The sequence below is a fragment of the Gymnodraco acuticeps genome, unplaced genomic scaffold (genome assembly GCF_902827175.1).
Source record: "Gymnodraco acuticeps unplaced genomic scaffold, fGymAcu1.1, whole genome shotgun sequence".
NCBI lineage: Eukaryota > Metazoa > Chordata > Actinopteri > Perciformes > Bathydraconidae > Gymnodraco > Gymnodraco acuticeps.
Window position 1 is genome coordinate 2,888,969 of NW_022992193.1, and position 27,832 is coordinate 2,916,800.

The window sequence follows — 27,832 nt, forward strand, 5'->3', positions numbered from 1 at the left end:
TAATGAAGCTCTTATCCTAAGCACCAATACACGAAAATTAAAACGGTGATTTCCTATTTTTTTGACAGTTTACATCTAGGGAGGGGAGTGGTTGCGACTTTTTGACTGACTATCAGTATTTTGTTACCTCGTGGCCACCGTAGAAGTGTTAGAACTGAATCATGTGACGAAAGGATGTCAACATTACCGTGCACTGCTCTATGACACCCAAAAAATACAACTGAGACGTTGTTTTCCCTCTAGTTCAACAATGAAGACGATTTAGTTCTGCCTACTCGAAGTAAAACTATATGTTAGCTATCCATTGTTTGGCTGTCACGGCACAGGTATGCCGTTTTTTGCCAATTAACGACGGTTAGCTGAGCTAATGTTAGCTGCTGCAAGTGCAGAGTTTATAATGCTAACGCTAAACAACCATTCTAAAATGCATTGACATGTACAGTACACAAATGTATTAATTAGCACGCTGAAATGTTTGTTATCAGCTGCTAAAGAAGGACATGTTCTTTATGTATGTATATTATAATGTCGTGCTAACATAATGCCTTGTTTCAGGATGGCTGCACCTCACAGTGGACAGTCCTCCCTTGTACACAGCTTGGCCACACTCCTCCGAAATGATGGTAAATTACACTCTTATTCACATACTACCCAATGTGTACATACATACCAAAATACTTTGGCCGACAAAAAGGTCGTGTCAAGTGAATTAGGGCTGAAGTTCCACCTGCACAATGCAACCAAAACAAGAGCTGGGTGTATTCACTCAGACAGGAAGCTATTAAAACAAAGCATGATATTTAAGTCGTTTAATTCTGAAAATCTGAGGTTGCTGACATGCTTTGGTCCTGCTTTGACATTGCTTAGAAACAACACAACAAATGACATTATTATTATTATAACAATATGCAAACTAACTGTGATAAATATGTTTGATTGTCAGAGAAGATATACCTTAGGTATTTTTGCATAGTCAACCCTCATTTAATGTAATTAATTCAATAGTGGCTGAAGCCTTTTTGTCAAACTCAAGTTTCAAAAGTTATATTTCCATTTCTTTATTATTATATATAATGTCTTCTTTAACAGTTGTTGCAATTTGCTGCAGATTAAAGTGTACTATTAGATTAGGTAACTGAGTTGTCTCTCCTCACCTCCAGGAGCCTCGGTGCTGGACGGCAGCTCCACGCTCACCCTGCAGGCGGCCAGCTTGCAGCAGCTCACCCGGCTCTTTGAGCAGTACTTGCTGTCCAGGAGCCAGCAGCATGGCTTCCTGGCGCTGCCCTCCCACCCTGCGGACACTGCCTCTCTGCTGCAGCTGCAGTTCCTGTTTGACGTGCTGCAAAAGACCATCTCCCTTAAGGTAAGCTAGGGCCCCTTAAAATGATTTCCATTGATAGTCATGATAGGCTCCAAGTGACCTCTATCTGCTATTTAAAAAGTCTATCTAAAGCTCCTCCCAAAGCTTCCCATAAGTCATTGAATACGATTCGATAATACTTTATTGTCAGATGAAGTCTGAAATTATTCCTGCATCACAGAAGCTTCATTTGCAACCTCAACAAAGTCACACTTTAAAAAAACAAGGGAACCATCATTTAACACAACTGAATTACATCTATTTATTGAGATAGCTTTTAACCTGAGCTGTCATTCATTTTTGTAAGAAGGTGTGTTTTTTGTAATAGTGGTAACAGTTGTTTAAATATCACTGTACCTTTCCTGGATTCCTTATTCATGACATGTGGTGTCTTTATTTCAGCTCATCAACCCGCCAGGGGTCAAACTCCAATCTGTGGTGAAAATCTTCCCCTTCAAGTCTTTGAAGTGTTTGGAGGTAGTGTGAACCCTGACTGCATTCATTCACTAATTTCTACCTCTGTCTTTTTTATTTCACGCCTGCTTCTGCCTTCATTTTCTATTTGTCTTGAAAACATTCAGATTTGTATTGTTCTGTCTTGTAGCTAAAGCGAATCCCTCCACACTGTCTGGAGGGACTCAGAGGAGTTTACTCCCAGTTGGAGGTCTTCACATGTTCAAAGAGCCTCAGCTCCCTGGAGGTGATTAAATGTTTGCAGCATATTGTCTTACTGTCGTTGGATCTATTTTGGGCAATCAAAGTAATTTATCTGTGTTCTCGTTGATGTTTTTTCAGGAGCTGCTCTCTCTGTGTGGAGGTGACCTGAGCTCTGCACTGCCTTGGCTGGAGCTGCACACACTCAACTTTAGCTACAACTCTATTGTTTGCCTGGACCAGTCCTTAGTGAGGACACAAACACAGATGCATCATTACTGACCTATGAGCTGATCATCCCCTCACTTTAACCTTTCTTCTTCCGTAGAGTTTACTTAACGTCCTGAAATCCTTAGATTTAAGCCATAACAAGATTCAGGAGGTTGCTGAATTTCTTAAGGTTAGGTTATTTATAAAATTCTACTTATGCTTGTGACCACACCTTGTTTTGCAGCTGTCTTATTTCCTTATTTCCTTGTTACAGCCCTTGAGTGAACTGGAACACTTGAACCTGGGCTACAACTGCCTGCAGAGGGCGCCAACGCTGGGCCAGAGTGCCAGGGCCAAACTCGTCACACTCATCCTCAGGAACAATGAGCTGGAGACTATTAACGGTAAAATCAACTCATTCAGGGTCAGGGTGTTACTCATGTTGTTCTTTAAAGCATTCCTGAGTCAGATCAGGGATAGAATCACAAAGAGACAAAGCAACCTGAAGAGGAAAACTGGAAAAACGGGAAGCTGCCACACTGCCAGCTGTTTTCGTAATCCATCTGTCTTTCTTTGATATTGTTTATCAGCACTCAGTCAAACATTAGATCACCTTACACCTGCCTGTTTATTATGTCTGCTTGGAATAGAGAGCAGAACAGCATGAGGATTTGAGCTGCAGGTTTCCTTTTATGTCGACACTTTTGTGTTGTTTATACTGCGTGTTCTTGATATAATCCGTCTTTTCCTGTGTGGTTAAACAGGTGTGGAGCAGTTGTCTTCACTCCAGCACTTAGACTTAGCCTACAACCTCCTGTTGGAGCACTCCCAGCTGGCCCCTCTCTCCCTGCTGCACTGCCTCAACACAGTAAGGAAACACATGTACGCTGACACATGTATTTCCCTTAAAATATAAACTTGACGTAGCGTGGTAAAGCAGACACTGTAAAATGTAATGTCTTCTTCCAGCTTCACCTGGAGGGCAACCCGCTGTTCTTCCAGAAGACACACCGCACCGGCACCGTCAGACATCTCTCCCCTAAGGCTGCAAACATGAGAGTGAGACATTATTCTAGCTAGACGTTTACACATTTTGAATATAAAATAATGATCATAAAAGTTGTTTTGGAGGCATCAGCACAGGATGTAGTATATTCAGAATCAGAATACCTTTATTAGTCCCACGGAGGGGAAATGTGCGTAGTTACAGCAGGAAAAAGAGCCACAGACAGCTTAATGTTACATATGTTAAATATGTGAAGTGCATTTTTAAAAAAAAGAAGTACTAAGTTATGATATAATTAAAAATAAAAAGTTACATAATTAAAAAAAATAGACATCCTGTAACAGTTCTAACAGCAGCCAGGTATATATTACACAGTTATTAACGGCATCTATATATATTGCACATCTAGCACATATTGCACATAGGTGGTTGGTATTTAACAGCAGCAAGTTACACAATTTACAAAATACACACCTTGTAACAGTTCTAAGGATTTAGCAGCCAGGTATATATTACAGTTTTTAACGGCATTTATATATTGCACATATTGCACATAGTTTGGTGGTATTTATTCAAAACAGCATTTGAAGACAAGGATATCAGCTAAACATCTAGCAGGTCCAACAACATAAGACTTCTTGGAGCTACTGTAAGCAACAGTTGGCGGTTAGGAGTCGTTTAACAACAAACAAAGCTTTCTGTCCATCAGGAAACTCCATAAATCACATCATAGGGGAAACCAAAAACAAATGTAGAGTTGAGTAGTTACTAGGGATGTAACGATATATCGAATATCGCGATATCGCGGTAAATAAATGTCAATACCGTCGTGAGACTGACAAAATCTACCGCGATTTAAAAAAAAAAAAAAAATTTAAAAAAAATGTTTTGCTGGCTGCTCAAATTGACATTTTTTTTCTTTATTTTTCAATATCGCGATAACTATCGTACTGTGGACTTTTTATCGCGATATTATCGTACCGTGAGTTTTTGGTATCGTTACATCCCTAGTAGTTACACTGTGTGGCTTTACGTTTTGGGTAAGCTGGTACATTTCCAAAGTAGGCTGTGATCTGAAAATATATCCAGCAGGTGTTGGCTCAGAGGAGTTATACTGTAGGTATTGATCTATTAAAAGCACACCCTCTATACATTTACAAAAGAGCTCTGTCACGGAGGTGATCTCTGGGCTCATAGATCTCGGCCTCCGTTACGGGTTGTTTAGTTTTTTGTTGTTGAAAAGTGTTCCCCTTTCCCCATGTCTGTCGTTGATTGTGTGCACCTGGTGCCCTGTGTTGTCTCCTCCCCCCTCACCTGTGTCCTGTTGGGTTGATTGGGTTGGGCATTTAGGCTCTTAGGGTCATTTAGGGTTTTGCTGTTAGAGAGGGAGTGTGTGTGTGAGATCCTGGTGCTGGCTGGTGACTGTGTGCACAGGAGCAGCAGATTGAGGCTGTGTCATATCATGTGTATGATTTAATAAATGCCCACACCGGGTTGTATTTTTGGACGTTCTGCCTCCTTGCTTGGTCTGGGCTGTTCAATTGTCAGCTTCACAACTCCAAATCAGCTGCCTCTGTACCACTGAAAACAATTTCTACATGTTTTGTTTTTCTTCCAGCTCAAACTCAACGGTACCACGCTATCGTCATCTGAGTTATCAGTAAGTTTCAATCTCATATAATCATCCCGGGGTGGTAAGCGTTTGTGTAATGGGTAAACTGTACAAAGTTGCATTTTAAAAAAAAAATAATAATAATTCTGAGTTAAAAGTCAAATAACTTTCTTCTGCAGGTTCTGTCCAAACAAGGCCAGCTGATTGTCCCTGTACAGACTTTACCTCCTGTTGCCATGTCGACAGAACGGAGTAACCAGGATGGGTCCAGTGGTGCCGGGGAGCTGAGTGACAGCATGTCAGTCGGAGAAGTAGGAGTCACACGCCTTCGGAAGAGGAAATCCAGAGTAAGAGAGCTTTTAGTAGTGCTTTTTTATAATGTCAAATATTTCCCATATAATGACTTCTTCTTCGTTACTAAATGACACATTTTTCAAATCATTCTGTGTTTCAGAGTAAAGTGAAAGTGCGAAGGGCTAGCATATCAGAGCCCAGCGATACAGACTACCAGCCCAAGCTGCGTTCCTCCTCACAGAGTGGGTATTATAGCATGTCTTTCAAAGGATGCTGTTAACATATGACTTCTTAATCAGAAAAAACACTTTTTTATGATACACTTTTTATTATTTGGTGTCTACTACAATTTTAAACCAGATGAAGGATCATTGGACGTCTAAAGTTATTTAGAGGAACAAGCTAAACTAACGTTAGCGGTTAGTTTGCAGCCACTCTGTTCTGTGTCTAATGGAGAGACACAGATTTGAACCCTGAAACGGCTTTATTCTTTATTCTTTAGCAGGTTTAACCACTCTATCTGAACACATGATACAAATATTAATATTGTGCGTTTAATATGTTCTTCCTGCGCTAGGCATTGTTCTTCCTCACCAGCAGGAGATTGAGCGCATGTCCAGCTTCAGAGATCAGCTGGGGGAGGATTGGCTGAGGTACCAACACCATCTAGATGAAGCACAACCCTCTACTGTTACCACCGCTGTCGTCAACGGCAACCCTCCCCCTCAACCCCTCCCCAACGGCCTTAACACCACCACATGTCCATCTACTAGTGTACAGTCCATGGAGGTCCCAGAAGTCCTCCCCCCTCCGCTGCTCTCATCCGAGCCTAGATTGGAGACGTCTATTGATGCAGACTTTGAAACAGAATCCACGCTCCAATGGCATGGCACCTTAGAGGAGAGCACGGTGGATGACCCTATGGAGAGCCAGGAAGTGGGGGGTTCACCTGAGCCCAGTCCAGGCTCCCAAAAATCGGTCAGTAGGGAGAGAGCAGACACCAAGGAAGAAGAAGAGGAGGAAGATCTGGGAGGTAGGGTACTCAATAGATGAAAATACAAAGACTAAATCAGCAAAAATTCTTCTGATCTCCTTTCCTTTTTTGGTTTTCAGTGGACCTCTGTCACCCTCTACTTGTGGGTGTCTTATCAGACAAGGAGGAAGAAGACAGAGAAGGACGGCGGGAGAGGGGGAGGAACAGGAGGGAGGTGTTCCTGTGCATCAAACAGGGCCTGGTGCTGGAGGTGGACATGCAGAGCGGCCGTGAGAGGTGCCGCCTGGAGCTCAACAGCCTGGCCCGGGTGGAGACTACAGAGGCTGCCTGGACCCGAGGGGTGAGGGCAGGGGTGTGGGGGTGTAATGGTTCATTGATCAACCCTCTGTTAAAGGTCTATGCAGAGTGGAAACATCCACACGTCTTGAAGAAACGCCGCTCTGCATTACTATGAGTTACCGTTTGTTACTATTTATTAGTACTTATGTGGTTGAGGGGGATTGTAATTTCTATTTGAATGAAGGAAAGTCCAATTTGTTTCCTCTTCAGAAACGTATTGATTTTCTGTGTCTCTCAGGAGACAGAAGAGATGCTTCCAGCTGTGGAGCTTCATTTCGACTACATCAGCAGAGACAAAAAGAGGAGATGCTACGTCTTGCTTGATGATGATCCACAGCAGGCACTGCAGGTTAAAACACACAGAAACTCAAATTCACACACACACACCTTTTAAAGGTGGGGTAGGTAAGTTTGAGAAACCGGCTCGAGATACACTTGTTGTTATATTCCATGGAATGCTCTTAACATCCCGATAGCAATGCATATCTTAAGTGCTTTGACAAAATATCCATAAAGAAATGTCATCTGTGGAAGCCTGTGCACAAACTTATCTCGTGCCCTCATTGGTCATGTGCGCGTTCGTGTGTGTTGGAGGAGGGGCTCTGTAAGGAAGTGGCAGATTTTTTCCGGTTGTGTATTTTCAAATTCTAGCGCACTCGATCTGGTTTCTCCAAAATTACCTACCCCACCTTTAAGAACCGTTTTTATCTTTCAAGATTACAAGTTCACCCTACTGTGGAAAAAAACGAAACTGACAGATTAACCTACCCACCCACATACAGTGAGTCAGAGAACACACACATTACCTAGAATAACACACACCTATAGGGCGAGCCCGGTCCTGTTTACATTTCTGAATGTGCATGCAGCAGCACACTGTGTTCCAGGTTAGCTACCCTGTTTACGACTTTCTGCTCTTTTATTGTCCAACATTAAATCAGCGTCGGATATAATTCAAAGAGCAGATTCCAGTATGTCATGACTATGATTTATGCTTTGTAAACAAACACATTGCTTAATGAAAAGTATAAAACCACAATCAACACCCACACAATAGCTGATGGTGGCCGACCTACAGCGATTGTTTTTTTCCTCAAATCATCCCTTAGTCCTACTGATTTTAAACCTTTTACAAGCTTCATGTAGCTCCTACTGTTCCAAAGCTTTTAACAAGAAAATTGTTTGTGTTTATGTCTACTTGCCAGAGAGAGCTTTTTTTCTCAACCAAATATCATTTAGCTGGGATTTTACACGAGCTGGTGACAGCCGAACAAATCCTAGTGAATGTTGGATTGGTTTCTCAGTTGTCTTAGTAATAAATGAACTTTTTTTCTAACGTTCACTGTCAACAAACTGTTCTAAAAACCTAACTTTTTGGCCGACCAGGCCTTGACGGACCTGCTGACCCATGTTGCCGAGGAGAACCAGCAGCGGGAGCTCCTTCCCAGCTGCGTCCGCCTACAGTGCCTCCGCTGCAGGGCAGAGTTCACGCTCAAGAGAGAAGGACGAGATGAGCTGGCGGGGGGGAGGGCGAGGAGGAGAGGGGCCGCCATGGTACCTGACAGTGCGGAGGACGAGGGCGAGGAGGAGGTAACACAGTTCCATGATGACAGCAAAGGTGAGAATGATGAAAGGGGGAGTCATTTAACCAAAAATAAAAAGCTAGCAAGTTCTTTAATATCAAGGAAAACGTGGTCATGAGTTCCACAAACCAAAGCCTTTTTATCTATTTAAAGGGACAAATATTTACATACACACACATCTGTATTTCCCTTGTAAATACATGTGTTGTTGCGTTTATTTAAAATGATAGAAAGTTGAGAATTTTTGCTGGTCAGTGCCAATTCATTTGCCAAAAAACTGTCATATCTCATCCAATGTACATCTGTAGAGCCTGGCAAGATGTAAAAGGCACCCTAATAATGAAAATGTGTACAAAGTAAACATGCAAATAGGAACAAAGCAACAACATGACAGGATATGAATAAGTAAATATGTGGAGCAGGGAGAAAAAAGGGTTAAAACAATCATCATATCTTGGACTGTTATCACTAACCAAATGTTTAAAGGAACTTTGAGAAAATGTGTAAAAACAAATTACAATATAAATTCCATTTGCGCACAACTGTAGGTGAAACACGGGCCCAAGCAATGTGATGTTTGGCTTGGGTTTATATCTGAATCAGTCATCCATAGATGTCAAACAATCCCACACACATGCCTCAGCTCTGAAAGACCTTTTTTCCAATTCCTCCCTCATACTGAGACACGCACATTGAGTCATGCTTCAGCCTGACAAACTCTAAACCGGACAAAAATCAAAGCATTACATTCATTTAAAATGTTCCACTCAAATCTGCACTTTCATTCCTCACCGTCAGCGGCCTTTGTTGTTGACAAATTGGACAGAAAAGTGGCAAACACAAGGTCGCACATGTACACCTGGAACAATTTATGCAAACAAAACAAATGTTTATCGTGAGTTGACGTCAAAGCACTCCTACTCGACTATCAGGTTCCCATTGGAAGGCTGCATATTTTCCCAAAACAAACTCCGAGACGAGTTCAGCATCTCAGGAGTTATCTCCCCTCTTTCATTGCCTTGCTTCTCTATAGTTAGCAGTAGATAGATGACACCCTTCGCTCCAGCATTTGGACCAAACCTAACATTAAGACATGCTCCGGCACGCACACGCTACACAGGCTTTGTCCCGCAGATGTTCTGGGGGATTTCATGGATCAGCGCGCCTTTGTTTGTGTTAGTGTTCGTGTTTCAGGCTGTAAATACCTTTTGTCATTCGCACGTGTCTAAACTAAAACATTTGTTTGCTTGTGGGTAACAGACATACATGCCCTGCAGATACGAAAAAGAAAAAGGTCCACCTCATATGAAACTTGTTAGGAATGACGCATGTTTCCTGCCCATATTCGTGCATACAGGTCCTTTGGTTGTCAGAATCATTAAACTGTTCCCCTGTTCTTCAGCAGGGATGGACACAGATGATTTTAAAATGAAACACTCTGGTTAGGTTAACGCGCAGTCAGTGGAGAAAGTACTCTTGCTTAAGTAAAAGTAATAACACCACAGTGTACAATACTCATTAATAAATGTCCTGCATTGAAATGGTAAGATTTGCACCAGATAGAGAAGTACTTTAATGCCAAATTGCATATTTCAGATGAATACAGTATATTAGATCACTGTTATAATTATTGAATTCATTTTAATTTTAGGATCTGTATGAAACTAGGCTTTTAATCTGTACAATACAGTTTGTAGGCTCGTCCAGGATTATATTTTATTATATTCATCCTTAACCAATATTGCGCTTACTGTGATTTAGATATTGCAATTTTGACAAATGGTGCAGATCTAGTTTTTTCGGGTCTGGTTGCCTCCGCCAATAACCTTTTTTTTCCTCTTTGTTTTCTCAGGAGACATTAATATTTGTCTAGAATGTGGTAGCGATCACGTTGTCCATGTGGATGGCCAGTCCACTCCCTACAGCAGTACCCCAAACAAGCACTCATCCAGGCCGGAGAGTGAGGACGATCTTCTCCATGTGATCCACAGCACTCGGAATACCAATAAGGTCTTTCAGAAAACAGTAAAACACTTCCTCTTTGTCCATTTTATATGTATTTCCCACCAACTCCTCTCTCTGTCTCAACAGGAGGATTACACAGACGGCAGTATTAGCAGCAGTCCAATCCTGGAGGCCACCGCCACCACAGAAGACCCCGCCTTCTTCACTGCCCAGGGAAGCTCCTTCTTCATCGGGGACGCTCAGGGGGATTCCTCCAGCCTGTCCTACAACACAGAGTGCCAGAGTAAAGAGGACCTGGCTGGGAGCTACTGCTACACCGCGACAGGTGCTACACCACCTGAAGTCCAGGCACCTCCTGCAGGAAGATCCACCCCTAATGGTGGGTTGATAAACCTTTGGTTAATCCATTCATCCATTTTCTAACGCTTATTGTCGCGGTCTCATTCATTTGACTAGTTATTATAATTATTTGACTATACTCTTATGCTTCGACATGTAGGATTGGGAATCGGGTATTAAAGGTCCCATGTCATGGCCATTTTTACTGATCATCATTCCATTGTTGAGGTCTACTAGATGGATTTCAATTGTGCAATTTTCCAAACTCACATTGGTTTCTCATACAGCATCTCTGTATAGTATGTGTATTCACTCTCTGTCCTAAACGCCTTGTTGGAGCTCCTGCCCCCCCCCTCCCTGTGAGCCCAGTGTGCTCTGATTGGTCAGCTCGCGCACTCTGTTCTGATGAGTCTACCACCGTGACAGCGGAACATCAGTGATTATGTGTTACAATGGCGTTAGCAACCAGAACAAGACACCAGTAATAACAAACAGATGAGAAGGCTGCGTGGGGTCTGTGTGCCGTGTTGGGGGGACGTTGCGAGGCTCGCTGCTGCGAGGAGCGGACAGTGTGAGCTGGCTTACTGGTGTTGTTTCCTGGTTGCCGAGCACACACACACACCCACAGCCTCGCCGCGTCCCGCCGTCTCAGGCTGAGAAATCTGCGGAGCTGCAGCTGAGAAAAGATTGAGTGTGTGAGGAAGTCCACGGATTGGTCCATTTGGACGCTTACGGTATGGTGACGTAACGGAACGGCTCCGCGGACGTGAACGGCTCCGCGGACGTAACGGCTCCGGATTGGTCCATTTGGGTATGGTTACGTCACCATACCCAGGAAGAAAAAATGTAAAAAGAGAAATCTCCAACGAGGCGTTCTGGGGCAGCACAGACAGGTCTTTTCTGTGTTAGAGTTTTACTCGCTACAGGGTGTACTTTGAGGGTTTTTGACTCTGCAGACCGTTTACATGCAGAAAAAGCTACATAACACACAAGGGGACGGGTAATAACCAGAAAAGCATGTCATGGGACCTTTAAAGTGCATTCTGTGAGTGTTGAAAATGTCTTTAAGGTCCTAAAGTGAACTCGGTGAACCCTGCAGAAGCCCTGTTTTTTTTATAGCTGCAACTAATGATTGGTATTTTTACAAGTGAGGCTCCAAACCTAATTTTCCTTTAGACATTACGTCACAGCCCACTCACAGTGCAATGTTTCACCCATTAGTTTGTTTTCTTTAATCACTTCTGTGGATTTAAATCCTTCCTATTGTGAGGAGATGTGGGTAATTATTGTGCTGCCCTTCTAAAAAAAAAAAACATTTTAAAGAATTGCAGAAGTAACAACTTACTTAGTCCACATAAACTACTTGGAGCAGGAAATATAAAATCAAATCAAGTTTTATTTATATAGCACATTTATAAACGATTTTTGGTCGAGCCAAAGTGCTGTACATAAAATAAAAATAGCCTACAGTAGAGACACTTTACAGCAAATACAACAGCACAGATTGTTCAGAATATCAGTATGAGAAAAAACGACACCCTCTGTCCTTAGACCCTCACATCGTACAAGGAAAAACTTCCAGAGAAAACCCACAGTTTAAGGGGAAAAATGGGAGAAACCTCAGGGAGAGCAACAGAGGAGGGATCCCTCCTATATAAAAGATGTTTATAAAAATTCAACAAAGCTTGGCACCCAGTTAAATAAAGTGGACACCTATCAATTGGGATCTGCTGGTTTGATGTATAGCATGTACAAAAAAACTGAAGAACTCTCACAACATAGTATGTCAGAGCTTAAAGTTATCAAAAGTCCAACTTTGTCTAATTTAAAGTCATCTAAAACAGAGAAAAGTATCAAATCCTCCCATTTGAATAGCTAGAAAAACCGAAACAGTTAATATGTTTTTGCTTGAATGTTCACATCCTGTCAGCTGTGGTTTTTTAACATCCATAATAACATTTTGATGTTGGCAGGACTGCTTATTGGAGGAAAGCCCAAACAGCAGTAAATTATAAATGATATTTTATGACTTGATTTGAATTTGGCTGTTCACATGGTCATTGTAAAACACATGGACTGTGGCGTGCGGTTTAAACTGTGTACGTCAGCCTCGTAGCCCTCTCTAAAGATATATTTAACTCTTAATTGGACGCGAGCAGAGATGGAAAGTATTTTGTGGATATTTTGTGGTGCAGAAATCCTCCAGAGCGCTCTGTATCTCTGTGACAGCATCCCGCGCATCTGTCTGCCATTTTTCGATGAACCACATGGTGCAGGAAGACAGATTGGAATCATTACTGGAAGTGATGGGAGAGGAATGAAAGTCTGAGAAAGGGAGGGCTAATAAAAGTTTTCTGTGTCTGTTTGGAAATGCTGCAGTCTTTCTAAAAGCAAAGTCTTAGGACAGTGAACTCATCCTAAACACTGACACTAAATATGGGGTCCTTTTTCCGTGGCACAGAGCACCCATTGTTGTCTCTTCAGAAGCAGCTCTTGATGAATCAATGTGTCTCTGTGCGTCTCTCCTTCAAAAAGAAATGTGTCTTAGGGTTCAAAGGCCTCTTTAATCTGATCTCTGTTTGCACACTCTTCAAATGAAAGACGTTGCGTTTGTTTAGGCCCCCGCGGGTCAGCACCCTGTCATTTCTGATTAGCTCTAACCATCCATCAACGCTCAAATAACCTCCAGTGCAGTTCATTGGTTAATTTATTGCTCTTAAATGTCGTCCTGCTGCTGGCTAGTGCTCCCGTCTGCTGCAGTAAAAGCTGTCGTCATAAAAGTGAAGAAATATAGGTTCGCATTTCTGCCAGAGAACTTTACTATTAATGTGAGATATCATCGAGGGAATCAATAAAGTTCACTTTATTTAAGCCGTCTATTGTTTGACATGTCATGTTAGATCACTCATTTACATTTTCCTTGTAGATGATTTGGACTTCCTGTCTGAGGACTACGAGGCGGTGGACCATCGGCTACAGCTCTTCCTCGATGTGGAGGTCTTCGAGGAGGAGGAAGAAGAGCTTCACTCCTTCCTCAAGGTATGTAAGAGTGAGGCAAGTTTTGGAACCGCATGGTATCACTAGGGTTTCTTTACTGAATAAACAAACACTAGATGAGCTTTAGAACAGAGCCAGGATAGCTGTTTCTAATAGTTTTGCTAAGCTAACTGGCTATTAACTGTATCTTTTAAAAGACAGCTTTAGCTAGATGGATGAAAACACATTTAAACTGTTTTTTTTAATTCAAATCAGTTGCAATGCAGATCTAATAACTGTCTGATTGGTGCAAGTGTGTACCTTATTCCAACTAAGCCCTGCCTTGTTAAACAACCAACAGAAATGTCTATTGTGAAATAACCAACTCCTTTTACTTTGGCAGAAAATAATATGTTCATGTTTGACTCTACTGCTTACAATAAAAAACAGATTTAAAAATAGTCTTTTCAGGCCTTTTAATCTTTATGGAGCTAATATTAAAGCAGGAAACAGTGGCTGCCTGTGACTGATCGTCCAAATTCTACAGTGTAATATTTTTTATGCTTCTTTTGTGATTGTGGTTTTAAAAGTTCCTCTAACATATACGATATACGATCTAATAGCCAAGAGATTCCCGCTTAATGGGTGGTGACAGCTTATACTGCAACACTTCAGCTGCGGTTTCATCTCCGTCAGCCAAGATGAGTCAGTTAATCTCCACGCTCCAACTTCGTCTTCTTCGGGAGATTTTTCCAGCCCCCCCTGCCCGCATTCACTGAGACACTCTTTTAATATGCAATGCACCCTGGGAGCTCTTCAAGTCAGACGGATATTGCTTTTCTCTGTCAGACACCTGGACGAGCAGCAGAGAGACGTACAGGATCAAGCAAACGTCCCGGTCCCGCTCCATTCATTTTTAGTTCAGTTTATTTATCTAGTGACAGGGCCGCTCGCTGTTCACTGTTTTGACTTCTTGGGTTGTTTTAGAGAACGTTAAGGATGATTTTGGTCCAGAGAGGTTTGATTTTAAACTCCTATAGAGCCTGTGCAAAACTGTTATTATGATAACAAAAAAGGCATATTATATAGAATAAGTCCAATATTGGTCCAAGGCAAACATACAAATATATCTGAAGTAGAAGGACGATTTATTTCAAGGAATAAAAACAATCCTTCTTCCATCATAGTTTTCCTCTTCGACCCTGCTCAACTCCTTCACTAATTCACAGGGAGGAGCAGCACTTTGAGTAAACAATCTTTCCCACTCCAGACAATGTGCATTCAGCTTAATGTCATGCTTCCTTTTTACTGTGTGGCTTCAGATGTCAGCTGTGAAGTTTGGGGAGCCCGGGCAAGTCCCCTCTCTGCTGGTGGTGTCCAACATGCGCATCTATTTCCTGGAGATGACATCAGAAACCCAGTGAGTAGAGCCACTTCACAGACTAGAAACAAAATAATAAGTGGCTTACACTGTAGTGATATGTATTATATGCATAACACGTATCTTGGCAGTATAAAGTCAAGTCTGTGAGATATTTAGACAACACATTCCAATTGATCAAAAGGGTAATTAAATCCTGCTGGAGTGGACAGAGGTTCAAAAGAGGGTATTGTGGTGTGTGTGTGTGTGGTGTGTGTGTTGATGTGTGGTGTGTGTGTGTGTGTGTGTGTGTGTGTGTGTGCTGTGGTGTGTGTGTGTGTGTGTGTGTGTGTGTGTGTGTGTGTGTGTGTGTGTGTGTGTGTGTGTGTGTGTGTGTGTGTGTGTGTCGTGTGTGTGTGTGTGTTGTGTGTGCTGTGTGTGTGTGTGTGTGTGTGTGTGTGTGTGTGTGTGTGTGTGTGTGTGTGTGTGTGTGTGTGTGTGTGTGTGTGTGTGTGTGTGTGTGTGTGTGTGTGTGTGTGTGTGTGTGTGTGTGTGTGTTGTGTGTGTGTTGTGGTGTGTGTGTGTGTGTGTGTGTGTGTGTGTGTGTGTGTGTGTGTGTGTGTGTGTGTGTGTGTGTGTGTGTGTGTGTGTGTGTGTGTGTGGATTATATTGCATAACCTGTTTTCTGGGTCACATCTTGAGAACACATTGACCTCGCAGTGTCTCTGGACTGTGGAGTATTTGTTTTATAGTTTTAACCCCTTGTATTGGTTTTTTTTCTTTCCTACCACACACGCATGAAACCTTACAAGGAAATAATGCTAATACACCATTGAATATTGTAATATACATGTTGTATATTGTGCACATTTTTACTTCTTTTGTCAATTTAAATATTTGTCTTATCTGTTAAAGGACTTTTATTGAAATATCTTTATTCGGTTTTATTTTATATTTTATTACACTTGTTCAAACTACCTATTTGTATTTAGATGTTTGTATACTATTTTAATTATTATTTATCTTTTATTTTATTTCATAATGGAAACACTGTCTTTAAAACCCATTTCCCACAGGATAAATGAAGTATTGTGATTGTGATGAAAGTAACTGTGACCATAGGGACTTGTTCGTGCAAGAAGTCCAACTATTATTTTGACCTTATATTTCCATCTTTAAAAAAACAAGGTAATTCATAAGTTATTGTCATGTAAAGTAAACTCTGGCTTAACAAACACATTTTAAAGTGTTGTTCTGGCAGTCACACCTCCAAGTGTCACAGGTCATGTAAACCATTTCATCGGTCTCGCTGCGACTACATTTTCACTTTCTGATGCCTGATATTCCTCCCAGCAGAGGCCAGCTCTCCGATTGGCTGCAGAAGCGGGACAGCCACCCAATCATGGAGCTCAGCTACCTGGAGGTGGGACTTGGTTCCCAGTGCATCCACATGGCGTTTGGGGGAGTGGCCTACACCCTCCTCGTGAGGGACAGTTTACGCTGCAAACGCTTCTTTGGCCTCCTGACAGGTAAAAGAAACACTGCCAAACACAATGTTTAATGTATGGAAAAACATATAAAAGGACCCTTTTGAGGGAGGAACTCACTGACCCTGTTCTTTCTGTACTAACTGGTCTAAGCAAATCTCTGCCCCCCACAGTATTGGGTTCACACAAACTGAGCACATCCTGCCCAGCGTCTGCACGGGAGGACCAGCGGCCGAGAAGAAAACCTTTTATTAGAGGGGGCTCGGACCTGGAATGTCTGGGAAAATTAGTGAAAAGTCTGTGAAGTAAACAGGAAAACACGTTACATTTTGGGACATTTGTAACAGACAGTGTTAATTTTCCACCAATTACTGTTTCATATTATCAATGAAAGGGTGCAAAACATTGAACACAGGCAAAAAGCTTTTAAATTCAGCAAACAGACACGCTGATTAGAAGAGCAGTCGCAACTTTTTCCACTACTCCCCGCATCCAGCTGCTGTCTGAGGGGGCATCTGTCCAGCTTTCACTCACACACAATCAAGCAGGAATATTCTTGGAAGAACATGAAAAGTGTTGTTTGATATATATATTCTTCTAGCAATTCATTCAGTTGGACACAAAAACGTTTTAATTCATTACATTTTTCCATTATTTTACCCCGTGAAAAATCAAACGAGACCAGGCCAAGAAGGCAGCATATGAAAAATATTAAATACAAAAAAGTCTTCTTCTACCCAGAATAATGTTATAATAAAGCAAAAACATTTGAAGCATCATATCATAGGGAAGAAATGACTAGACCTATGTTACATATTTGTGCTGTGTCATTACATTACATGACATGAAAATGTAACGCCAGATTGCCTGTAATGATATCCTTTCTTTTTTGCACACGCATCAGCATTGTGGTCGTGTTTCCCTAAATCCAACCCATCCTTTTATCCCTCCATTTGTTCCTAGCTTCCGCTGTATCCTCTGGGAGCTTTTTTACTTCTATCCAAATTCATAAACAGCTGATTTAAGCTATTTTTTTGTCACCGAAATTCATTCCAGATTGCTCTAACCAAGGGCGAAGAGCTTGTCCAAGACATGAATAATAGTTTTCCTTCCCTTAATTCTAAACACTTACACATAAAGTATACAAGGTCTATATTTCCTTAGATCCGTTACAACCCAAGCTGTTATTGTGGCAAACTATGTATTTCCTAATGCCGAATTAACCTCAAAACAGCTGTTGTAAGATTCTGTCAGAAGTACGGGAAAGCTTAACCAAAACAAACTCGGTCTATTGTCCAAGCTGGCTCCCATCATGCGCACGAAGATGAAAGCTGCAGTGACGGAGGACTCTGAAGTTTGAAACTAAAACAGTTTTCTGGATTTCAGAAACAAACCCAGTCTGACACAACTTTATTGAAACAGGAGAGATAACACGAGACCTCTGAAATCTGCAGCCAAGAGACAAAAAAGTCCAGAATTTGTGTTACTGATCTTCTGTTGTTGAGAGGAATATATCAGTCTTTTGTTGTACTCGGTAGGAACGATGAATGTATTTGGGTTAGGGTGAAATGTCCCCCTTTTAGGTGTTGTTTTTGAATCCGTTCCCTTTTCATACTGTCCCGTCTCCGCTGTCCGACGTATCAAACGGGGCTTTGGTGTTTGATTTCGTGTGAAAATCATCGGGGGCATTGTTGTTGGTGTTGTAGGCAGCCAAACAGTCTGGGACTGAAACAAGAGGAAGCGGGAGTATTGACACAGAGCAGAGCACTGTTGGGGGTTCTAAACGTGCCCGTCTGGTAACCTTTGCTTGCTTCTGATTGCGATTCTACATGGCACCTTGCTAAAACTGTCCGTGTTAGCAAGTTATAATAGCTTTAGCTTGGTCTGACATCCTCTGTTTCTCCTCAGTGCAGATTTTCGTGATCAAGCTTTGTTTCAGTATCAAGTATTTTGTTGAGGCATTCAAACATTTCAGTTTCAAAATGATTACAAGGCCGATTACAGAAACAAATGTGACACTAAAACAATACAAGAGAGAGAGAACAGGGCAGGAATGTTACATTTTCTCCAACAGCAACCTTCAGCATCCATTACAATTTAGCAATTCAACAGTGAAACCATGTTATATGCTTTCCACAAAAGATTAAGGGTTGTGGTGCAAAGTTGGTTAGTAAAGTGTTCACTGCAGTCAAAATGTTGTATTTAATTCATGTCTTACTTTGTTTTATAGTTTTATAGTCAAATAGTGTTTCTACAATTTTCTAGAGCAACATCTTGTGGTTGTCGACTTCAAATCATTGATTAATTTTTATCCAGTTCCATCCATCCATCTTCTCCCGCTTATCCGTGGTCGGGTCGCGGGGGTATCAGTTCCAGCAGAGAGCCCCAAACGTTCTTTTCCCTGGCGACATCAACCAGCTCTGACTGGGGGATCCCAAGGCGCTCCCAGGCCAGCGAAGAGATATAATCCCTCCACCTGGTCCTAGGTCTAGGTGGACGTGCCTGGAACACCTCCCTAGGGAGGCTCCCAGGTGGCATCCTAACTAGGTGCCCGAACCACCTCAACTGGCTCCTTTCGACGCGAAGGAGGAGCGGTTCAACTCCGAGTCCCTCCCGGATTACCGAACTTCTCACCTTATCCCTAAGGGAGACACCAGCCACCCTGCGGAGAAAACCCATCTCGGCCGCTTGTATCCACGATCTCGTTCTTTCGGTCATGACCCATCCTTCATGACCATAGGTGAGGGTAGGAACGAAAATGGCCCGGTAGACAGAGAGCTTTGCCTTCTGGCTCAGCTCCCTTTTCGTCACAACGGTGCGGTAAAGCAATCCAGTTATTTATTTATCCAGTTATCCAACACAATGTTAGATCCTGGACTATTTTGACTATATATTCTAACTGGATGAAGGATTTTATTCACTAGATGTCTGGAGTTATTTTAAAAGAGCAAACTAGCAGTTAGCTCCTTGCCCCTTCCTTCCATGTCCTATTCTACGTTTCCTTTAACAAGAAACTGCTTCATTTAGTGTCTTACTCAGCATGTCCGTTTGTCTGGAAAAGGAGGAGACCTCTGTAGATATTTCGTCTCTAGTTATTAGAAAAACAGGCTGAGCAAACATTTGTGTAACTCGGCCCGCATCCCCCTCCAGGACATCAGTTGTCTGCTGAGCGGTGCAGTAGGAACTCAGATTGGTTTGACATGAAACTGCTTTATTTAACAGTTTTCATCATTGAGTCCATTTGTTCTGGAGAGAGTACCTCTATGGATCATTTGTTTACAATTTCCTTAATGTACAAGATGGGTTGAAACCTTTACCATGAGTGTGGAAAATGTTCACACTCGCACTTCCATGGTCAGATTCCTCGTCTTGTTTGCTCCTTCTTTGGTCAGATAGTTCCTGTTGTGGTCAGGAAAAGTGTGTGTTGTATTCAGAAATAAAACGCCTTCACACACACCTATAAACAAACTTCTAGGAATAATGGAATGTGTTTGTTTGTTTTTTGTGGAAAAATGATATTCATGAGACTCCCTTTTCTGCTCGCTGCACCTTCCTACTTCATAAGAAGGATTTTGATAATCTTATTTTCCTTTGTGTCCCTTTTTAAAAAAAATCCTTTTTTAAAGTCCGTCTATTGTAACTTGAGTGTGGAGCCACACTACAGATACCCTCTTATCCCCGTATTGTTGTCACACTCACTGATACGCTACAATTGGTAAATGTGAGCGTGACACAGCACATTGTGTTCCCAGCCTTTTCTCACCCACGGCTTCTATGGAGATGAAATCTTACACCTGCAACGAGAGACCTTTTGGCTTTTTTATCATGGTTGTAGAGAAGGAAGGAGTCTCAGATTAGTTTGGCTTTTGTGCTTTCAAGAACTTCTGGGTGTGACATATTTTTAGTCCACTGTACCTTTTTCTGTGGCCTTCAAAAGCTAAAAGGAAGTTTTTTCTAGATGCTGTCATGCCTGCAATTTGCTATGCTGATCTAGGTTTACCCCGTAGAAATCTGTAACAGTTTGTTTGATCAAAAAGTCAACAATGACGATCGAATCCAAAAGGCATCCTCTATTTCCTCCCAAACGTCTGATGAAAGTCAGCGCACATGCTTCCATTTACTCCCAGATGTGTTTCTTACACGCAGCTCTTCACCTTCACAGCTGTTCCAACAGGCTCAGGGCTTGTATGCAACTTTGGTCGGCTGTTAACTATCGCAGTCTAAATCACCTTTCCTTCTTTGATTTGTAAATGGGTTTTTAATGTTTGGTCGTTTAGATTTTACAGTTATGAGTATAATGGGTTAATCGGTTGATTATTTTAGTGTTAGTAGTAATGTAAATAGTGAAAAATAACCATTACACTCTGTTATCCAAGTTTACATCTACAAATTGCTCATTGTACTCATTAAACATATCCATAAAGACACGCAATTTACAGTAATATGAAGCTAGGAAACCAACCAAAAGCAATAATATGACAGAAGTCTGGTTTTATAAAAGTCCATAAAAGAATGACCTTACTTCTCACTTGATTTGTTGCCTACGGAAATATATTTCTGATAAGTTTAGGGTCTCAATCACTAGTTTATGATCAGGGCTGCACATAACTGGTGCGCATCCCCCGCCAAAAAAGGCGAGAGAGAGAGAGAGCGACAGAGAGAGAGAGAGAGAGAGAGAGAGAGAGAGAGAGCGACAGAGAGCGACAGAGAGAGAGAGAGAGCGACAGAGAGAGAGAGAGAGCGACAGAGAGAGAGAGAGCGAGAGAGAGAGAGCGACAGAGAGAGCGACAGAGAGAGCGACAGAGAGCGACAGAGAGCGACAGAGAGAGAGCGACAGAGAGAGAGCGACAGAGAGAGAGCGACAGAGAGAGAGCGAGAGCGACAGAGCGAGAGAGAGAGCGAGAGAGAGAGAGCAACAGAGAGAGCGACAGAGAGCGACAGAGAGCGACAGAGACAGAGAGAGCGACAGAGAGAGAGAGCGACAGAGAGAGAGCGACAGAGAGAGAGAGAGAGCGACAGAGAGAGAGCGACAGAGAGAGAGAGAGAGAGCGACAGAGCGAGAGAGTCCGTCCGCGAGCACGGCGGCATCTGCAATCCCTCGCTCTACCCCTCGCTATCGCGTGAAGGGTCTGCTTTGTGCGCTCCGCACAGTAGCCCTGCTGCGAGGCACGGGCGAACAGTTCATGAGCGTGCTCACTAGCGCACCTCCCCCCTCCCCCCGTTCATAAAGTCAAGTACCCCTCAAAAGGTCCGGTTTATTTCATTTTAAGGATGCGCACCAAGCAACATCTCCAGGTGCTCCTTTGAGTACCAGGGCAAAAAAGTTATGTGCACCCCTGATTATGATTGACAGGTTGATACTGCAGAGTTAGGTTTAAACCCTTTCAAAGTCTGTTTTCAGGTCATAACACTTAAATGTAATAGCTTGGTTACCTACAATCGTCTTGTTTAGTTTTCAAATGTATTTATCTCCACCCTCATGTCACTTCTGCTTCCATCAAACAAGAGGGCTTCGTCCAATATGCCAAACTCAAGGCCTCAAAACCATAGTCAATGGTGACTTTGTCTACTTCTTACAAATAAACACAATGATATCATATATTTTTGAATTGTTTGTGTCCTTATTTCCTCAGGAATTGTGCGCGAGATGGCTCACAAATCCGACAGCAAGCTGGAGTCCATCTCCACCACGAGACTCGACCCTCAGCACCATCTCTGGTACGTCCCACTACAGACGCAACGAGACAATGGCAGCCGCCTGTGATTTTATTTGTGAAAATGCCGGAAGATGTGGTCGAAATACCGTTGTGTAGTTAGAGTTAAAGGGAGTGCTAACACTGCGCACATCTTTGCTTGATTACAATCAGCCTTTTCTTTTTTGCACTTCAATTTGTAAAGCAAGCACCACTAAATTAGCGGGGGAACCACATCTTAATTTATGCCATGTGTAGCGCAACAAATCCTGACTCATGCACCAGTACTTTCTCACCACCTGATATTTGTAGCAGTTTGGGTGGTGGGCTTTGTAGAAACACTCTGTAAAAGTCCCTCATTCCCAATGTCACTACTTACTAGTACTTGAGTACATACTTAGTTCCTCTCCAGCATTCTAGTTACTTTACCAAGCCAAACATGCTTCATCCAGCTTAACCCAGGTACCAACGCGCTCTTGTATCTTTAAAAAATCTTCCAATTTGTCCTCTGCTCGATAGTCAAATAAATGGAGACGAATCAGAGCAGCGCCTTGATGTGCAGCGAGGCGCTAACCGCAGTCTCACACTTCCTTGGTTTTCACAATCCAAGCTCTGTCAGCTATTATTATGTCAATTATCCCCTTTGCTTCACAGTTACTGGGGAGTTCACCCTGTGATGCTCAAGTGCTTCCATCTGAGACAGCACCGCACACCCTGTCATATATGAAAACACTGGCAGTGGTTTTATTATTGTAATGTTATTGATCTCTTCTGATCTTTTCAGGCCTCTGGTGTGTGAAGACATCCAGGCAGACATGGAAGATGGACAGCTGCAGTTTTTCTACATCCTGGCTTTTGTTCTGCAAGGTGACGTTTATTCAGCAAAACACGAATACGGTGTGAACTTCACGTTTTCAGCTCACTGTTTTTCTCTCATATCAGGTCATCTACATTCCTCCGTCTTACTGGGAATGACCTGACACGTGTTAAAAGGACGAACAGATCTCAACATGTCATGTTATGATTTCTCGAAGGCTAATTGCTTTGACTGCTTGTTTTCCTGTCATCTTGATTTATAGTCGTTTTCAAGATATTTCTCAGTTGTATTTTGGTCATCTAGCTCACTATTATAGGGATTATATAGAATATAGAATGATAGCCAGGAAAGTATGTTATTTGCGAAAAAATGATTTTATTTCAAATAGAAACACATGTTATTCGGATGTGATTTGTGGGCTGTTGTGAGACACCTGTTGCTGATCCCCATTAAACGAGGCATTAAAGTGTTGTTTTGACTGAGATGAGTGACAGAACAGTGCCCATTATAACTCACTTTCCGTGCTTCATGAAGCAAAGGGAGCTGCAGGCTACACACAGCAGTGCACGCCTGTGGAATTTGAAGTGCGGTAATTTAGCATGCCGAGATCTGCCTTTTTCCTCGACTGCTCTACTGAAGACAGGGCAGTTCTGACATGAAATATAAAACCCAAACTAGCAGAAACGTCATAAATATGTGTTGGTCGTTAATTCAAGACGTTAAATGATAGTACTAAATGAACACTTGAAAATGATTTTTTTTTATCAAAGATATGAGGCCAGAGGGTGAAGTTCACTATCATGTGGCTCACAACAGAATTGGCATAAGATGTTAATACTTTAAAGGCCCCTTATTATACTCTTTTTCAACAATATATTACAGCTCTCCTCTCAGATATATACAGTACAGAACATGTCTCTGAAGTGTTTGGCTCCAAAGTGCTGATTCTCTGTCTGTTACTTTAGAGGAAAATAAGGAGCCCCTCCCCACACCCCTCTGAGAGAGATTTGGTTACAAAGAACTCAATGGTGCTCTAGCAGGAGATTCAGGTGATAAGGTGGGGGGGGGGTTACCTTGGTTGGTGATTGGCTAATGGTTACACAAGCCAAAAAAACACTGACATCACAAAGTGGCCAAAATCTGATCAGCTCATTTTCAGTTTATATATAGATGATAGATCTCTTAAAACAGTGGGGGGACATATTTATATTTATTATAAAAGACATGAAAAAGTGGATTTTGCATAATAGGTGACCTTTAAGTAGAGACACTACAGGGGAATAGGGTAGCAAACTTTAACTAATATATTTCACAAACTTCCAAAGTTGTGTGTTTAGTGAGTTTTTTGTATCACAAGTTTTCTGAACTTTATTGTTTGGATATGCAAAAATATTTCATGCTTACTCTTTATGAATGAAGGAAACATCTACCTACTTACATAGACAATGTTTTCTTTCAACTGCTTTCTTGTAATTGTAAAAGTAATTTCTGATTGTTTTGCAAACAAATTAACAAGACAAACATGTCGCTGATGACGATGACCAAAAATATATGCTAGAGGGGGGTAGGACCAGAACCTTTTTTAAGCTTCTTCTTGCCCCTGTTGAACATGACAGACTATTTAGTTATAATTATTAATTTGAGTGAGAAGAAAAAAAGAATATATGTTATTGTTGGATGTTTTAGTTTCTGACATGTTCAATAAATTGACTAAAAAAGCCTAAAAGTGATGTTATTGTCTTTATTACAGAAGACATTTGGACGCCCCTTACAGTCCTGGCCACCCGGGAAACCCTGTACCTGCTCCAAGAGGATCACCAGTGGTGTAAAAACCCAAACAACACTGAAAACAATGAAGCCAGCAGCGGGAGTGTTGACATTTTAGAAACGCTGCCTATCAGCTGCGTGAGCTCAGTCGACCTGTGGCCATCAGATCAGTGCCGGATGGATATCAAGCTTTACGATGAGGTGAGTATTCAAGGGTGGAGAGATGCAACGGGACACACAAGGAAACACTGTTCTTTCAGATGAAATTAGAATCGTTTTAAACACATGCATGACTGTGATTTTTGTTTTCCTCCTGCAGACGGTGAAAGAGGAGAAGACGTGGTATGTGCGCTCCGATAGCGCTGAGCTCCCGCAGGGTCTGCTGGCCTGGGTCAGAACACAGTGGGAGGCCATGTTCGGAGTAAAACTGCACACAAGCCTGCAAGACAAAGCAGCGTAATGGGGGGAGGGCTCGACTGTGTGTGTGTGTGTGTGTGTGTGTGGGGGGGGGGGGAAGAAATGTTTAGTGAGCGTGAGCCGAGGTTGTCTTTATTTTCTCTCAGTCTGCTTCCATTACGCTTTCATCGTCTGTTAAGGCAACAACTTGGAAATGATTGCACTCATTCATGTGGCACACAAGCCTGTAAAAGCACTGGTTGCATAATTCCCGATTCCCCCCCCCCCCAGATAGCATCCTGCTTTTCCACAGCTCAAATGGAGTGTGCCTTGTTTCTGAATGCACCTCAACGTGTCTCGTGTTCTTCAATCACCGTGGCGTCTTGCAGATTTGAGTTTTGGGGGCTTTGGGTTTAGATTTTTTTTTTTAAACATCCCCACCCCCCTTCATTCATCTAGACAGAGCCCTTCCTCGCCGACTTAGGGTGCAGCGTTTTGGGAAATCACGCGCTCAACACGAGGCTGGGGGGTGTCATCTAGGTCACCTCACACCTTCCCACCCCAATTAGGGTCTCATGGTGTTTGTGTGTGTGTGTGTGTGTGTGTGTGTGTATATAGCATAGGTTTATGTCAGGTAAAAATAAGAAATACTGCCTCATAAGATTAACAGCAGTTATTGTCTTTCAAACTTGGGAGCAGATGTTTTTTTTATTAAGCTGTATTCTTTTGTTTATCGTCCTCATTTATGTTTTGATAAATGCAATGGATTTTCATTACTAAGTATAAATCCTTACGTTTAAAATGTTGAGCATTATTATTGTAATCTATGTACATATTACAACCATGCACAGTAAATATAAAAACTCAGCGGAAAGATTAACCAGTTAACTTAATTTCTTAGCTTTGTTTTTTCATTATGGTTTGATGCAAAAGTATTTTATTTTTATATAAATGCCATCATAAAAAATACATTGGATGTATCATGTGTATAATGGGATAAAAATGTGTTTGTAGTATTTGTGTGGTTTATTTTTCTGGAATAGGTTCACGTTAGCAGCATGCAAGAAATGTGAAAAATCCTAGATTATTGTCTTAAAAATACGTTACTTGTATATGTTAATGTTCTGTACTGCAAACAAGAATCAAAAAAGGTGACAGAATGTTAAATATCAACCTACAGAAAGCTGTGAATGACATCAGCACAGCTGCAGTCTGCTCGGCCTCTTCTGCAGGGTAATTATTGCTACATCACTTCTGGCAGCAGTTAAAAGCTGCACCAGTGAAGGAATGCTAAAAGATCTGCAGAAGACGTCAGGGATGTTGGATCAAATGTATGGCCATGTAGTTACATAGCATTCTTTTTTGTTGTGCTCACTTAACACTTCCAGGCTCAGCTGTGTAAAGGTATGCTAACCCATTTCACAGAGTAAATATTGCTTTAGCCACCTAAATGCTAGATGCTATTGAGTACATGTGCTGTGCATATGCTCGTTGGAGACCTGGATCACCTTCAATTGCCCCCAGGTGGCTGACAAACCCCCCGATCCTGATCTGGGAGCCGGTTTGAGTGTTATTCACATTCATATGAGGAAAAAACAAGTGTGGTTAATTCTGTTACTCTTTCTGTTTCTTGCATCAGGTACAGAACAACATCCTGAGAGCTAATAACGGATAGACTTTCTGAAGTGTTGATACATCACAGCTCTCACAGTAAAAGAACCAACTGAATTACAGGAAGTGTGCATTAAAAAAGCTTGTGATTAAGAACTCTTGTGCTGCTACCTTTCATGGGATTTTAGGATTATGTTGAGCACATAAGTCAGCAATAATAAGCGCTTGAATTGGAATCAAAAAGTACTTTTAACCAGCCTCCCACACGGCACTTTCAATGAAAACTGTGATGGGGTTTTTGCAGAAACGAACATTTGAATTTGAACAATGAAGTCTATTTTTCAGGGGGGGGGGGAGCTGGAGATTAACTAAGTGCCTCAAAGTGCATTTTTCTCCCCTAAAAAGTAGTTGCCATGAAATCAATAAAGGGCAGGTACATAAAAGTGAGTTAATGGTGTGGTATATTACATGATTAATTCAATGTTATGTTTCTGATATGGCATCTGGGACCATTTTCCTCACTCTCACATGCCCATATTACGCCATGCATTTCAACATTTTATTGTCCTTCCCCATGTGTTAATTGTTCATTTTCTGTGAATGCTTAAGAACCTCGTCCTTCCTGCCAGGTTGCCTTTTGTTTTTGGCCGAAACCACAGTAAAATTAATGAGCCTAGAAAGTCGGCATAAAACCCTGCACGTCATGAATTTAAGTCACAACGTTTTATGTGGAGGAGGAAATAAGCAATCGAGACTGATACTAAAACACAACATTTGTATTTTCAAGGATGTGCAGGTGGGGCAAAAACCAAAAGGCTTCACACCAGTGAGTCATTCATGCAATTAATATATGCACCGCAGGGGGGGGGGGTAGGAAGGAATGTTGAGCCTCAACAGGGACCCCTTTTTTCATTTTGGATAAATTGCATTATCCTATAGTGTCATTTTTCATCGCTTATTGTCACGCATGTCACTCACTCAAGTGCCAACATGAAAAGCTAATTCTCCCAGGAATCCACAAGTGAACATAAAAACGGCTGCGAGATGCCAAGAGAGTAATCATTTGTGTGTGTGAATAAGTGAGGATAAATGGTGCAGGTGAATGAGTTCACGCCTGAGGAAGCTGGGATGCAGCCATGGTGATTTGGCTGGGCGAAGACATCTGGCCTTCCCACACACGTTTGGGCTCCTCTGGTAACTCAGGAGCACTTCAGCTGCATGACAGCAAGAAATCTGTTGTTTGAGTCATCTAAACTCTGTCAGTGGGCCTCTGCCTCTAAAGCTGCAGTCACGCAGTCAGGCCAGTGGGATGCCAAACTGTGGGCCGCCGCCGATAGAACGGGGTCCCCTGTAAAAATGCCAATGATTC

The 27,832-nt window shown here is 42.0% G+C and overlaps 1 protein-coding gene across 5 annotated transcripts; it reads left to right on the forward strand.

The window, feature by feature from the left end:
- The first annotated feature begins 165 nt into the window (after nucleotides 1-165).
- On the forward strand, nucleotides 166-25,868 carry stk11ip (serine/threonine kinase 11 interacting protein). Of its 5 annotated transcripts, none has more exons than XM_034205488.1 (26): nucleotides 166-280; nucleotides 556-623; nucleotides 1,161-1,363; nucleotides 1,763-1,837; nucleotides 1,965-2,060; nucleotides 2,156-2,263; nucleotides 2,343-2,414; nucleotides 2,499-2,628; nucleotides 2,989-3,092; nucleotides 3,194-3,283; nucleotides 4,849-4,890; nucleotides 5,022-5,189; nucleotides 5,297-5,378; nucleotides 5,714-6,169; nucleotides 6,250-6,482; nucleotides 6,708-6,818; nucleotides 7,856-8,087; nucleotides 9,905-10,062; nucleotides 10,144-10,396; nucleotides 13,283-13,395; nucleotides 14,655-14,752; nucleotides 16,046-16,221; nucleotides 21,813-21,897; nucleotides 22,657-22,739; nucleotides 24,440-24,657; nucleotides 24,776-25,868. In XM_034205488.1, the coding sequence occupies exons 2-26, from the start codon at nucleotides 557-559 to the stop codon at nucleotides 24,914-24,916; spliced, it is 3,594 nt and encodes a 1,197-aa protein (XP_034061379.1). In that variant the 5' UTR covers nucleotides 166-280; nucleotide 556; the 3' UTR covers nucleotides 24,917-25,868. The 5 variants fall into 5 exon arrangements, with proteins under 5 accessions (XP_034061379.1, XP_034061378.1, XP_034061380.1 ...); XM_034205487.1 differs by having other exon boundaries at nucleotides 185-326; XM_034205489.1 differs by having other exon boundaries at nucleotides 185-326; nucleotides 16,049-16,221.
- Nucleotides 25,869-27,832: the final 1,964 nt, after the last annotated feature.

What these genes read in the sequence shown, in the direction of transcription:
- stk11ip (XM_034205488.1), top strand. Translation starts at nt 557, where the DNA reads ATGGCTGCACCTCACAGTGGACAGTCCTCCCTTGTACACAGCTTGGCC. An exon ending in TGCTGCACTGCCTCAACACA is followed by an intron (nt 3,093 to 3,193) that starts GTAAGGAAACAC and finishes GTCTTCTTCCAG; the next exon opens with CTTCACCTGGAGGGCAACCC. An exon ending in ATCCACAGCAGGCACTGCAG is followed by an intron (nt 6,819 to 7,855) that starts GTTAAAACACAC and finishes TTGGCCGACCAG; the next exon opens with GCCTTGACGGACCTGCTGAC.